General features: G+C 40.9%; 1 protein-coding gene across 5 annotated transcripts in view; it reads right to left on the reverse strand.

The window, feature by feature from the left end:
- PDSS2 (decaprenyl diphosphate synthase subunit 2) overlaps positions 1 to 12843 on the reverse strand; it is a 317872-nt gene that overhangs the window by 45820 nt on the left and 259209 nt on the right. For 3 of the 5 annotated variants that reach the window (XM_055260485.2, XM_055260463.2, XM_055260454.2), the window contains one exon: positions 12276 to 12407. The exons of the other annotated variants lie outside the window; for them this stretch is intronic. In XM_055260485.2, the coding sequence (XP_055116460.1) occupies positions 12276 to 12407 (132 nt within the window). The remainder of the gene's footprint in view (positions 1 to 12275; positions 12408 to 12843) is intronic. 5 annotated transcript variants of the gene reach the window in all.

The raw sequence follows: 12843 nt of genomic DNA on the forward strand, positions 1-12843 counted from the left end.
TGTCACAATAAACATTCTGGCTCTATGAAATCATTTTACTCTTGATCACTTTAGCTTGTACATAAAAGTATCATTTATTTTAGGAAAAAACTCTGGTAAATATTTAAACTTTTATAGGTATATAATACATATATTATACGTGTGTGTGTGTGTCTGTGTGTATATATATATATATATATATTTCCAGCTGACATATGGGTATAATATCTAAATATGCCAAACATACCTGACAATAGACATTCTGATATGGTGTTTTCTCACAAAAAGCTTTAGAGCTTATAAAAATATAGTGACCAGGCACGGTGGCTCACGCCCGTAATTCCAACACTTTGGGAGACCAAGGCAGGCAGATCACATGAGCACAAGAGTTTGAGATCAGCTTGGGCAACATGGTGAGAAACCTGTCTCTACAAACAACAACAACAACAACAACAACACAGCAAAAATCAGCCAGGCATGGTGGCGTGCACCTGTAATCCCAGCTACTTAGGAGGCTGAGGTGGGCAGATTGATTAAGTCCAGGAGGTCAAGGCTGCAGTGAGCTGTGATTGCGCCGCTGCATTCCAGCCTGGGTGACAGAATGAGACCCTGTCTCAAAAAATAAATAAATAAAAATATGTCAAGTTAGATACAAATAAATGATGATTTAGATTCCTACATAATGATATTTCTCATTAAATACTATCCTTATTCTTTTTTTAAGATAGTTAATTTGGGAGAAGCGATAGTTTCTATTACACCTCTTGGTTGCTCATTCATTTAACAAATACTCATTGAGCACCTACTATGAGTCAGACACTGCTTAGGCACTACAGACACAGACATGAACAGGACAGATCAAAATGTGTGACCTCTTGGAATTTATATTCTAGGAGGTTACAAAGTATTGTTATTGACTGACTGTTTGTTGGTTGATGAAACAGGGTCTTACTCTGTCTGTCACCCAGGCTGAGTGCAGTGCTGTAATGACAGTTCACAGCAGCCTCAACCTCTCAGGTTCAAGCAATCCTCCTGCCTCAGCCTCCTGAGTGGCCGGGGCTACAGGTATGTACCACCACGCCTGGTTAATTTTTAATAGAGTGGGGTCTCACTATGTTGCTCAGGCTAGTCTCAAACTCTTGGATGCAACTGATCCTTCTGCCTTGGCCTCCCAAAGTGCTGGGATTACAGGCGTGAGCCACTGTACCTAGCTACACAATACTGTTTTAGATATGCTTCGCCTACAATCTCCCAAGCTCCATGAAAGCAGGGAAATTTTCTCTTGCTCACAACTGTATCCCAAGTCGAGATCAGTGTCTGAGTGAATGAATAAATGGATGACGCTTTTTCTTTATATGTGTTGGTTATGTACTACTTATTCAGGCAATGTACAGGAAAAACGAATTTTACTCACTCCTAGTTCTAGGAATGCTGTATGTTTTTGGCTGTGAGCTAGTACGCAGGTAATGTAGAGCCCTTAGCTGATGCCTTACACGTAATTTTTACCCATATTGAACAATGGCATATTTTGATTTTCTCACTCACCTTCTATTTATAAATACACTGAAGAAGGGAACCTAAGCTTCCATCTGTAGAAAACAAATTCAGCAATTTCATGAAAATTAAACAACAAAAGGCTAGGACAGAGAAGAATTAGTGTAATTAAGTGCTTCAACCTTAAAAGCAGTGCGTCTAACGGAAAAGACCTTAGAATGGAAGTTAATAGATCTCCAGAGATTTCAAGACATACACCTCAAAATTTCAGGGATTAAAGGCTTTGTCTACTGATTACAGCAAGAGGCCTAAGATCTTAATTGTGAACACTTCAAGAGGCATTGTGACCTGGGAAGATGGGTATGTTGGGAGCCAGAAAATATGGTTTCTAGTCCTTCATTGGTTAATAACTTAAATAATTTTTACATTTTCATATAGGCCTTCATTTCTTGATCTGTAGAACACCAGACCAGACCAGAAGTTCCCAGATGCTGGGCTCTCACAAATGCTGGGCTGGATGTATTGGAATCACCTGGGTAGCTTGTGAAAAATGCAGATTCTCCATAGCCTACCCCTGTGATTCTGATTTGTCTGCGGATCATTGGTCTGCCCTATGTCCAATATCTTTTTCAATTTGTGCTTCTATGTGCATCAGGGTTTACTTCAAAGGCTGAAAGAGAACAACTATGTAAACTCCATAAGTCTCGAGGAGAATGGACTGCAACTTTTCCCTTTTTGTTCTGACATCTGCCACTTATGTGTATTTCTAGCAGAGCAAGATATTATTATTATTATTGTTATTATTATTGAGATGGAGTCTCACTCTGTTCCCCAGGCTGGAGTGGAATAGCGTGATTTCGGCTCACTGCAACCTCCACCTCTCAGGTTCAGGCGATTCTTCTACCTCAGCCTCCCTAGTAGCTGGGATTATAGGTGCCCACCACCATGCCTGGATAATTTTTGTATTTTTAGTAGCAACGGGGTTTTGTCATGTTAGCCAGGTAGTCTCAAACTCCTGACCTCAGGTGATCCGCCCACCTCAGCCTCCCAAAGTGCTGGGATTACAGGTGTGAGCCACAGCGGCCAGCCAGAGCAACATATTATTAAAATAACTTTCTCACTGGAGCCCAAAATAGGCTGATATAAAATAAATGGAATCTATATTTCAACAGCCAGCAGTCCTGAACCTCTTCCTGCCACACTGTTCGTCCCCAGAAGCCGCTGTAAATTCTACCATACACAGCAATTCCCTGAGGGCTTCATTACTAGGGTCTTTAAAAGGGATTCACTCATCTTTTTGCCTCCTGTAGGTGTGCTTCTTGTCAATCAGGTCAAGAGAAAAGAAAGTAATTTTTTCCGAATCTTTAGCAGTTCACAGAGAATGTGTGGTTTGAACCTTGTTTTATCTTTTAAAAATGTGAAAATAGACAAGATAGTGTGACTGTGCTCATGACACTGGACGCCTCCTCGGACAGCTATAGTGAACACTGTAAAACAATATTCCATACAAAAGCAAAAAAAAAAAAAAAAAAAAAAAAAAGCCAGCACTCTGATTGAGAGGATGCACAAAGGAATTAATTCCAAAGGTTTATATACCAGTCTCTGTAGACTAAAGGCAGACAGATTCCCTGTTGGTAAGTAATGGATGTACAATGTGGTCTTTTACTTTAAGAAACAAACGTTTTTTTATAAGTCAGGTAACAAAGAAGGATTGGATGACATAAATGAACTGTTTCCAATTTCCAACTGCTGTTATCTGGAGTTGAAAGCTGGATATGGGGACACCTTTTTCTAAAAGCAGAAAACTAATATTCCACAGCAGAGTCCAGAAATTGCTAGAGACTTAATCATCTCTACTTATCAGGTTATTCTTCCCAAATGTTACAGGCTATATTTTAGAATAACTGTCATTTTTAAAGATTTCCTTTTTAAATCTTCAAGGAAAACTACCTTCCCCCACAAACTTTTTAGTTGAAAGAATACAATGAACACTCATTTGCCCTCCATTTAGATTCAACAGTTGCTAACACCTTACCACTTCTGTTTTCCCCGTTTCTCTCCATGACCATTTATTATTTGAGAGTAAGTTTTAGATATCAGGATGCTCACCCCTAGATAATTCAGCATTTGTCCCTAAGAACACTGACATTTACTATAATAGTTAATTACTTATTTGTTTGTTTGACAGGGTCTCCCTCCGTTGCCCAGGTTAGAGTGCAGTGGCACAATCATGGTTCACTGTAGCTTTGACCTCCTGGACTCAAGAGATTCTCTAGCCTCAGCCTCCTGAATAGCTGGGATTACAGGTACACGCCACCACACCTGGCTACTTTTAAAAGTTTTTAGTAGAGATGGGATCTTGCTATGTTGCCTAGGCTGGTCTTGAACTCCTGGCCTCAAGCAATCCTCCCGCCTTGGCCTCCCAAAGTGCTGGGATTACAGGCATGAGCCACCGCACCCAGCCCTATAATGCTATTTAAAATACAGTTCAGGCTGGCCATCTCTGCAAAAAAAACAAAAACAAAACAAAACAGTGTATAGTGCATGGGGATAACAGAAAGAAGGGTCACAAATCAGAAATCTACTACAGCTGCTAGCCTGGAAGTTAGAGCAGCCCACTGAGTATTGGTTTGGTAGAAGCAGGCCTTGTGTTGCTCGACTTTCTAGTTACAGAGCTGGAAAGACAGCAGAATATAAAGGAACAGGGCAGGCCTTTTCTCTACTATCTTGGTCATTCTCTATGAATAAGAAAGCGCAGAAGGCATGTGCAAGGAAGTTAACACAATTCACACCTGGACTGCTTCGCTTGGGTACCTGATTTTACCATCTCTTTCAACTGGGAAAGCTAATCGACTTTTAGAGGCAAGTGTGGATGTCCAAGGAATTAATTTGCTCATATTCTGTTCTTTTGGTTCACTGGAGAAAAAGAAGCAACAGCAGATGTAGAAGGCTATGGTGTCCCATTTTAAAAAGGAGAGAGGCAAGGAGATACTAGATATACTAGAGAAAGGCAAGGAGATACTACTTGTATTATCTACATAACAAATCTCTCTCTGCTCAGAGGTCTTGTTATCTCTTTGTAACCTGTTTTTCTTGCTATGCTCCTTTCTTGGAATCTGGAAGAAACATGAAATTTTAAATTGTACAGTGTGACCAGGAAAAAAAATCTACTCAGGTCTCAGAAAGGCCATGAGTAAGGAAATCAGGCTAATAGTAGAATTTAGTTGCTTCCTCCAGCAGCAAGTTCCCAAGGCAACGGCCATCAACCTTGATGGAGTACTTCAAACTCACCATGTCAAGAACCTAAGTTAAACCAGTCTTTCCACTTAACTTTCCTATTTCTGTTAATGGCTTAATTTTTTCTGTTATCCTAGTCCAAAATCCTTGTTTTAGCCTCTGAGTGCCACTCCCCAGTCCACACCTGTCAGCCTCTCCTTATCAGATCAGTTTTCTAGTCTCATATATTTTCTCTGAAATGAGTTTTACGCTTAACCTCCTTATCTTCCCATTCTCATTGCCAACACTCTATTTGGTCTTTTCTCTTGAGCTTATCAATGAGTTTCCAAAAACTTCTTAATTGATCTCCTTGCTTTTAGTATCTCTTTGTTCCTTTCATTCTATATAATATAGCCAGATTTGCCTCCCTCGAAGCTCAGACCTTGATAATATCTGGCTCAAAAACTTTCAACGTCTGCTTTGTGACTTCTTCAAGTTGATTTTCCGTAGGCAAACATCCCAAAGTCTTTAAAAAATTTAGGTAAAATTTGCATAACATAAAATTAATCATTTTAATCATTTAAAACAGTATAATTCAGTGGCATTTAGTACATTCACAATGTTATGCAATCATCACCACTAACAAGCTTCGAAAATTTTTATTACCCCAAAAGGAAACCTGTACCCATTAAACAGTCTCTCCCCCTTCCCCTCTCCCCATCCCTGGGCAACCACCAGTCTTTTTTCTGTCTCTGTGATTTGTCTACTCTGGATGTTTCACATAAATGGAATCATATGATATGTGGCCTTTTGCATCTGACTTCTTTCACTTATTATAATTTTTTTTTCTTTTTTTTTTTGAGACAGAGTCTCACTCTGTCCCCAGGCTGGAGTGCAGTGGCATGATCATGGCTCACTGCAACCTCCGCCTCCCGGGTTCAAGTAATTTTCCTGCCTCAGCCTCCCAAGTAGCTGGGACTACGGGTGCCCATTACCACACCCAGCAAATTTCTGTATTTTTAGTAGAGATGGGGTTTCACCATGTTGGCCAGGATGGTCTCGATCTCCTGACTTCGTGATCCGCCCACTTCGGCTTCCCAAAGTGCTGGGATTACAGGCATGAGCCATCACACACTGCTTATAATAGAATATTTTAAAGACCCATGCATGTTGCAGCATGTATCAATACCTCATTCCTTTCCATGGCTGAGTAATATTCCATTGTATGGATATACCACATTTTGCTTATCCATTCATCAGTTGATGGACACTGGGTTATTTCTACCTTTTGGATATTGTGAATATTGCTGATCTGAACATTCATGTACATATTTTTATATAATATTCCACCCAAATTAAAACACTTTTTTTTTTATTTGACTACACTGCATGCCTGCACCTGTATCACTTTTTCACGGTTTCCTTTGCCTAGGAAGCCCCCCATTCTCATCTTTGCTATCCAATCTTCTTTAAGGACTATCTCACATATTATTAATACTGACTTCATAAACCTCTTTCTTGACTTTTCCAACTGAACATCAATTGTCTTTCCTCCATGCTCCCCAAGTGGCATGAATTACAGTATTCCTTATGTTTCTATATTTATGTATTTATCTTATCTCCTCTCTACTGGGCCATAGACAACCTTTAGGCAACTTATTTCTTTTTTTTTTTTTTTTTTTTTTTTTTTGAGACGGAGTCTTGCTCTCTCCCCCAGGCTGGAGTGCAGTTGTGCGATCTCGGCTCACTGCAAGCTCCGCCTCCCGGGTTCACGCCATTCTGCCTCAGCCTCCCGAGTAGCTGGGAATACAGGCACCCGCCACCGCACCCGGCTAATTTTTTGTATTTTTTTAGTAGAGACGGGGTTTCACCGTGTTAGCCAGGATGGTCTCGATCTCCTGACCTTGTGATCCGCCCGCCTCGGCCTCCCAAAGTGCTGGGATTACAGGCTTGAGCCACCACGCCCGGCCTAGGCAACTTATTTCTGTATCTCCTGTAGTCAAGCACTTTGTTTCCTTAAGTGCAACAGAAAGCCTTAAGAAATATTTTAATTTAGGAGATATCTAGAGCCATTTCATAGTCTTTGTGGTCATGCATATAGTTCTTTCAAATGCCTACACTGTATACCTTCTATGATAGAGGATGATATTAATCTTATTCCTTTTGAAACCACTAAAAATGTCTTAAAGAACCAGAAGAGTATCACATGTGGTATTAATGAGGAATCTGCATGTGCATTTTCTCTTTTGTTTAAGAATAGGCATGTGTTATTTTCACGCACACCAGTCTTGCCTAGCAGTCTTTGTTTTACTTTCTGAATAAGGAGTAATAGTAAGCTATCTAGGGACAAGTGAGTTATAGCTTAGCAATGGTAATTTGTAGTACACTTAAGGTATTTTATGACAGTGTCAGAATGTCACAAGCCCAAGTGACATTTCAGTACTATTAGGGATAGCCAAGAAAATCTAACCATAATTCTTATTTCTTCAGGTGACGTATAATGGCAGCAGAAAACTAGAAGGATCATTAAAAATAAAGCTTGCTGACCTGCAATAGCCCCTGGACTCCCTGAGAGAGTCAGAGCTCTGTGGTGCTCTGAAGGATTCTACTTTCTTTTATTAGGAATCAAAATGATAACTAAGTAATGACTTCACCTCCCCAGGGTGAATAACCCATTCACTAACAGTATTTTTTCCTGATCATTATTTCTCAGCAGCTACAAATTTAAATTTAAAATTAAGGCAGGGAGAGATCTGTAGAATTTAGTATGGAGAAAATGCTCAGCAAATGTTTTTCAGCTGTTTCCGGTCTTAACTGCCTTTTGTGAAAGAGTGTGGTTGTGTGAGCGTGTGTCAACACGCACATGCATCCATAGGCCTATAGTTGTGATGGAAGAAGGCCAGCTAATCATAAGATTTTTCAGGAGAAAGGAGTTGCTGGAGAAGAGGTGGCACAGCCTGATAAGGAAAATCCCAGAGGTGCTCTTGCTCCTAGCTTCACAATGGTGCTGAATGGGTATCGAGAGTATGTCACCTCCTGGCTTCCTTGTCTAGTCAATAATTCTCACTCTTTCCAAGCAGGAAATCAAAAGGGTAGATGAGACACAAACCTGCCTGGGCAGAGTAAAGAAGTAATTTTAAATGTGGTAATAAGAAAGGTCACAGGTGACTTCCATCATTGAGAGCAAGATTTTTCTGCTTCTCAGTGTTAAAACTTGTATAAGTTTCTTTTTTTTTTTTTTTGGAACAGAGTCTCAGTCTGTCACCCAGGCTGGAGTGCACTGGTGCGATCTTGGCTCACTGCAACCTCTGCCTCCTGGGCTCAAGTGATTCTCCTGTCTCAGCCTCCCGAGTAGCTGGGATTACAGGCATGCACCACCATGCCCAGCTAATTTTTGTATTTTTAGTAGAGACCGGGTTTCACCATGTTGGACAGGCTGGTCTAGAACTGCTGACCTCAAGTGATCCGCCCACCTCGGCCTCCCAAAGTGTTGGGATTACAGGCGTGAGCCACCATGCCTGGCCTGTTTCTAATAGAGATACGTATTTTTCTTATAATGCATGTCTTGTCTAAGAGACCTGTTTCTTAGATTTATTTGAGAGCTGAAAGGGACTTTGGAAAAGATTTAGTTTAATGCCATCATTTTACAGAAAAGAATAATGGGGATATGAGAGAATGTGATTAAGTTTACTTAGATGCTAGCAGAGTCCAAATTAGAATCTAGACCAGGAATGTCCAATCTTTTTGCTTCCCTGGGCCACACTGGAAGAAGAAGGATTGTCTTGGGCCACACATAAAATACATGAACACTAATGGTAGCTGATGAGCTAAAAAAAAAAATTTGCAAAAAAACCTTCATAATGTTTTAAGAAAGTTTATGAATTTGTGTTGGGCCACTTTCAAAACTGTTCTGGGCTGCATGCGGCCCATAAGGGCTGGACAATCTTGATCTGACCTTCCAAATCCTGGTCCTCTGTGAGCCATTTCTGTTATACCAACTTAACTCTAACAAAACCGGGCTGCCACCAAACAGTCTCAACCTGCAAGACCACACCACACTCACTTTTTGACAAATATTAATTGGGTAATTACTCCAAGTAAGCCACTGCGGCAGGTACTATGGGTAATTCAAAGATGAATTTGCTATTATTGTTTGTTTGTTTTTTTTTTTCAGATGGAGTCTTGTTCTATCGCCCAGGCTTGAGTGCAGTGGCGCAATCTGGGCTCACTGCAACCTCCGACTTCTGCGTTCAAGTAATTCTCCTGCCTCAGCCTCCCCAGTAGCTGGGACTACAGGTGCCTGCCACCATGTCCGACTAATTTTTTGTATTTTTAGTAGAGATGGAGTTTCACCGTGTTAGCCAGGATGGTCTCGATTTCCTGACCTCATGATCCGCCTGCCTCAGCCTCCCAAAGTGCTGGGATTACAGGCGTGAGCCACCACACCTGGCCTGAATTTGCTATTATTGTTAAGGATCTTGTAATCAAATTCAAAACTGAAGGAGAGTTAGGGGAGGGAAGGAAAGGATCTCAAAGATATCCAGGAGGGTAAATAACATGAAAAAATCAGAAAGAGAACTAATTTCAGGATTAATAAGCAACCTCCTTGAGATTTAGAGTGGAATGTCCCTCCTAGGTGTTATGCAAATTGTGTTCCCTATTTCTGACTAGGAGGCATTCACAGAACAAGATCGTTATCTTATAAAGCTTTACATAAAAATGTACATTACAATTTAGAAGATTAAAATAAACTCAGTAAAGTGTCTTTTTCTCTCTTTTTTTTTTTTTTTTTTTTTTGTGAGACAGAGTCTCACTCTGCTGGCCAGGATGGAGTGCAGTGGTGCCATCAGCTCACTGCAACCTCCGCCTCCAGTGTTTAAGCGATTCTCAGGCCTCAGCCTCCTGAGTAGCTGGATTACAGGCCCGGGCCACCATGCCCGGCTAATTTTTGTATTCTTAATAGAGATGGGGTTTCGCCATATTGGCCGGGCTGGTCTCAAACTCCTGACCTCAAGTGATCCACCCACCTCGGCTTCTCAAAGTGCTGGGATTACAGACATGAGCCACCATGTCCAGCCACTATTTTTATTTTTAAAAATTTGTTAATTTTCTTACCTCTGTTTTTAGTTTTTCTCTTTCTGTGACTTGTTTTTTTTTTTTTTTTTTTTTTTAAATGAGACAGAGTTTCACTCTTGTTGCCCAGGCTGGAGTACAGTGGTGCAATCTTGGCTCAATGCAACCTCTGCCTCCTGGGTTCAAGCGATTCTCCTGCCTCAGCCTCCCGAGTAGCTGGGATTAGAGACATGAGTTACCAAGCCTGGCTAATTTTTTGTATTTAGTAGAGACGGGGTTTCACCATGTTGGTCAGGCTGGTCTCGAACTCCTGACCTCAGGTGATCCATCTGCCTCGGCCTCCCAAAGTGCTGGGATTACAGGTGTAAGCCACCATGCCTGGCCTTTTTTTTTTTTTTTTTTTTTAAGACAGTTTCACTGTGTCGCTCAGACTAGAGTGCAGTGGCTCCATCTTGACTCACTGCAACCTCTACCTCCCAGGTTCAAGTGATTCTTGTGCCTCAGCCACCTGAGAAGCTGAGATTACAGGTGTGCACCACCACATCCAGCTACTTTTTGTATTTTCAGTAAAGACAGGGTTTTACCATGTTGGCCAGGCTGGTCTTGAGTTCCTGACCTCAAGTGATCCACCCCCTTGGCCTCCCAAGTGCTCAGATTACTGGGATTACAGACATGAGCCACCACACCTAGCCTGTGACTCTTTTTTTTTGTTTGTTTGAGATGGAGTTTAGCTCTTGTCGCTCAGGCTAGAATGCAATGGTGCGATCTCGCTCACTGCAGCCTCTGCCTTATAGGTGTGCACCACCACGCCTGGTTAATTTTTGTATTTTTAGTAGAGACAGCATTTCACCACGTTGGCCAGACTGGTCTTGAACTCCTGACCTCAGGTGATCCACCTGCCTTGGCCTCCCAAAGTGTTGGGATTACAGGTGTGAGCCACTGTGCCCAGCCTGGCCTGTGACTCTTAATAGATACAAGGTTTCCTGAAAGAGTCCTTAGTTTTCTTATCTTTTTTTCTTTTTTAAAAAAATCATCTTTTTTGTCCAATTTTCTGGGAGATTTTTTCATTTGTATCTTCCATTCTTCTGATTAAAAAATTCTGCAATCACATTTTTATATTTTATAATTCTAACTTTTATTCTTGAATTGTCCTTTTTAATGGATCATCTATTATTATACCATGGATTTAATATCCTTCCTTGTCAAGTATATTGATTACAGTGCTTTGAAAAACATCTGCCTTTGCTTGCATTATCTCTATTTCCTCTAAGTTCCCTTTCTATCAGTTTGTTTTTGACTTGCTGTTTCATGGAAACAGCTTTTCTCAAATGCCCAGTGGTCCTCTTTTCCTATTCTGCTTCAGAGTAAGGCAGCAGATATTCTGGGCACTTAGATCCTCTGAGGCTTGTCAAGTGGTGGGTCTTGCTGTAGGAGGACTGCTCAGGGATATGGCATGTTTACTGAGGAGGCCCCAAATATCCACATCTGTAAGGCTTTTTCTCCTGAGTTTGACAGTTTCTTCAGAAAGAAATCCTCCAGTTTTCTACTTGGTGAACATGAGGAATTTTAAGTTGGCAGCCAGCATTTTGAGAATCAATAAGGGTTGGGAGAAGGGAAATCTTTCAGAATGCAGATACTCACTTAGGCTCTAAGTTTTTTTTTTTTTTTTAATTTCAAAAACTTTAATTTTGTAGAGATGAAGTTACGCTATGTTGTTGGTCTTGAACTCAAGAGCTCAAGTGATCCTCCTGCCTTGGCATCTCAAAGTGCTGGGATTATAGGCATGAGCCACTGAGCCCACCCATCCTCTCTCCTTTAAGGATGGTGGCTACCCCCACCCTCAGCTGTGCCTGGTTTCTCTGTCCAGAGCCTCAGATTAACCCAACCAATTACAGCCATGAAGTTAAATAAATTCCAAGAGGCTTTGGCTAAAAAGGCAAGAAGTTTTGCACTACAGTTTCTGAATCAAAAGGAAACCAAAAAAGTTCCCTCTCATCTGCCAAAATGAGAAATTCACCCAATTCAAGCCTCTTTACCCCTCCCACTTCGCCACGCTTTTTTTTTTTCCCTTTGATAATGCCTCAGAACAAGTATTCAGGGTCCAAGTTTGTTTTAAAATAACCCAATGAGCTGACAGACGGAGCTCCTGGAATTCTGCAGCTTGTGCGAGAGTCCACAGATGGGAAATTGCAGTCAGTTATAGGGTGGTGCTATTACCATAGCCCAATTTTTGAAAGCCTTTAGGAAAAAAAAAGTCATCTGAGTTAATTAGCATTCACCACAGGCACTAGTTTTGTGTTGCAGTATTCTAAGAACTCAGATAATAGAAAAATTCAGTACTGCAATCTCTATCTTTTACCTCTTAAAAACGAAGATTACAAAGAAAGAATTTTACCTGTTACGTGAATATGCCTAAGGCTCATCTATAGCCATATATTACCAACAAATATCAACTATGTTCTAAAATCCACTAATTACTAATGGTACCTAAAACAGGAGTAATTTCATTTTACCTCTCCGATCTGTTTAATCCACAAATCTCTTCCAAGAAATTCCTGATGTAAGACTACAGGAGCTGAGTTTAGATTAAAAGTCATGGAGTCACTGGTCTTTTCTTTAACAAAAGGCTGGACATCAGAATTTATCTACAAGAAGCAGTTAAATGAGTAAATTAGTGAAATGTATATACACTAGTATTGTTTTAGTTATATTCAGAAATTACCAGTTAATGCAGTGAAATACGAAGCTTAAGGAATGCAGTTTTTAGATATATTTTAATAAACAAAAGAATATTTCAGGCCAGGTGCAGTGGCTCACGCCTGTAATCTCAGCAGTTTGGGAGGCTGGGGTGGGTGGATCACCTGAGGTCAGGAGTTCGAGACCAGCCTGGTCAAAATGGCGAAACCCTATCTCTACTAAAAATACAAAAATTAGCCGGGTGTAGTGGCACACACATTCCAGCTACTAGAGAGGCTGAAGCAGGAGAATCACTTGAACCCGGGAGACAGAGGTTGCAGTAAGCTGAGATCGCGCCACTGCACTCCAGCCTGGGCGAGAGCAAAACTCCGTCTCAAAAAAAAA

This window comes from Symphalangus syndactylus, chromosome 2, assembly GCF_028878055.3.
Source record: "Symphalangus syndactylus isolate Jambi chromosome 2, NHGRI_mSymSyn1-v2.1_pri, whole genome shotgun sequence".
Taxonomy (NCBI): Eukaryota; Metazoa; Chordata; class Mammalia; order Primates; family Hylobatidae; genus Symphalangus; species Symphalangus syndactylus.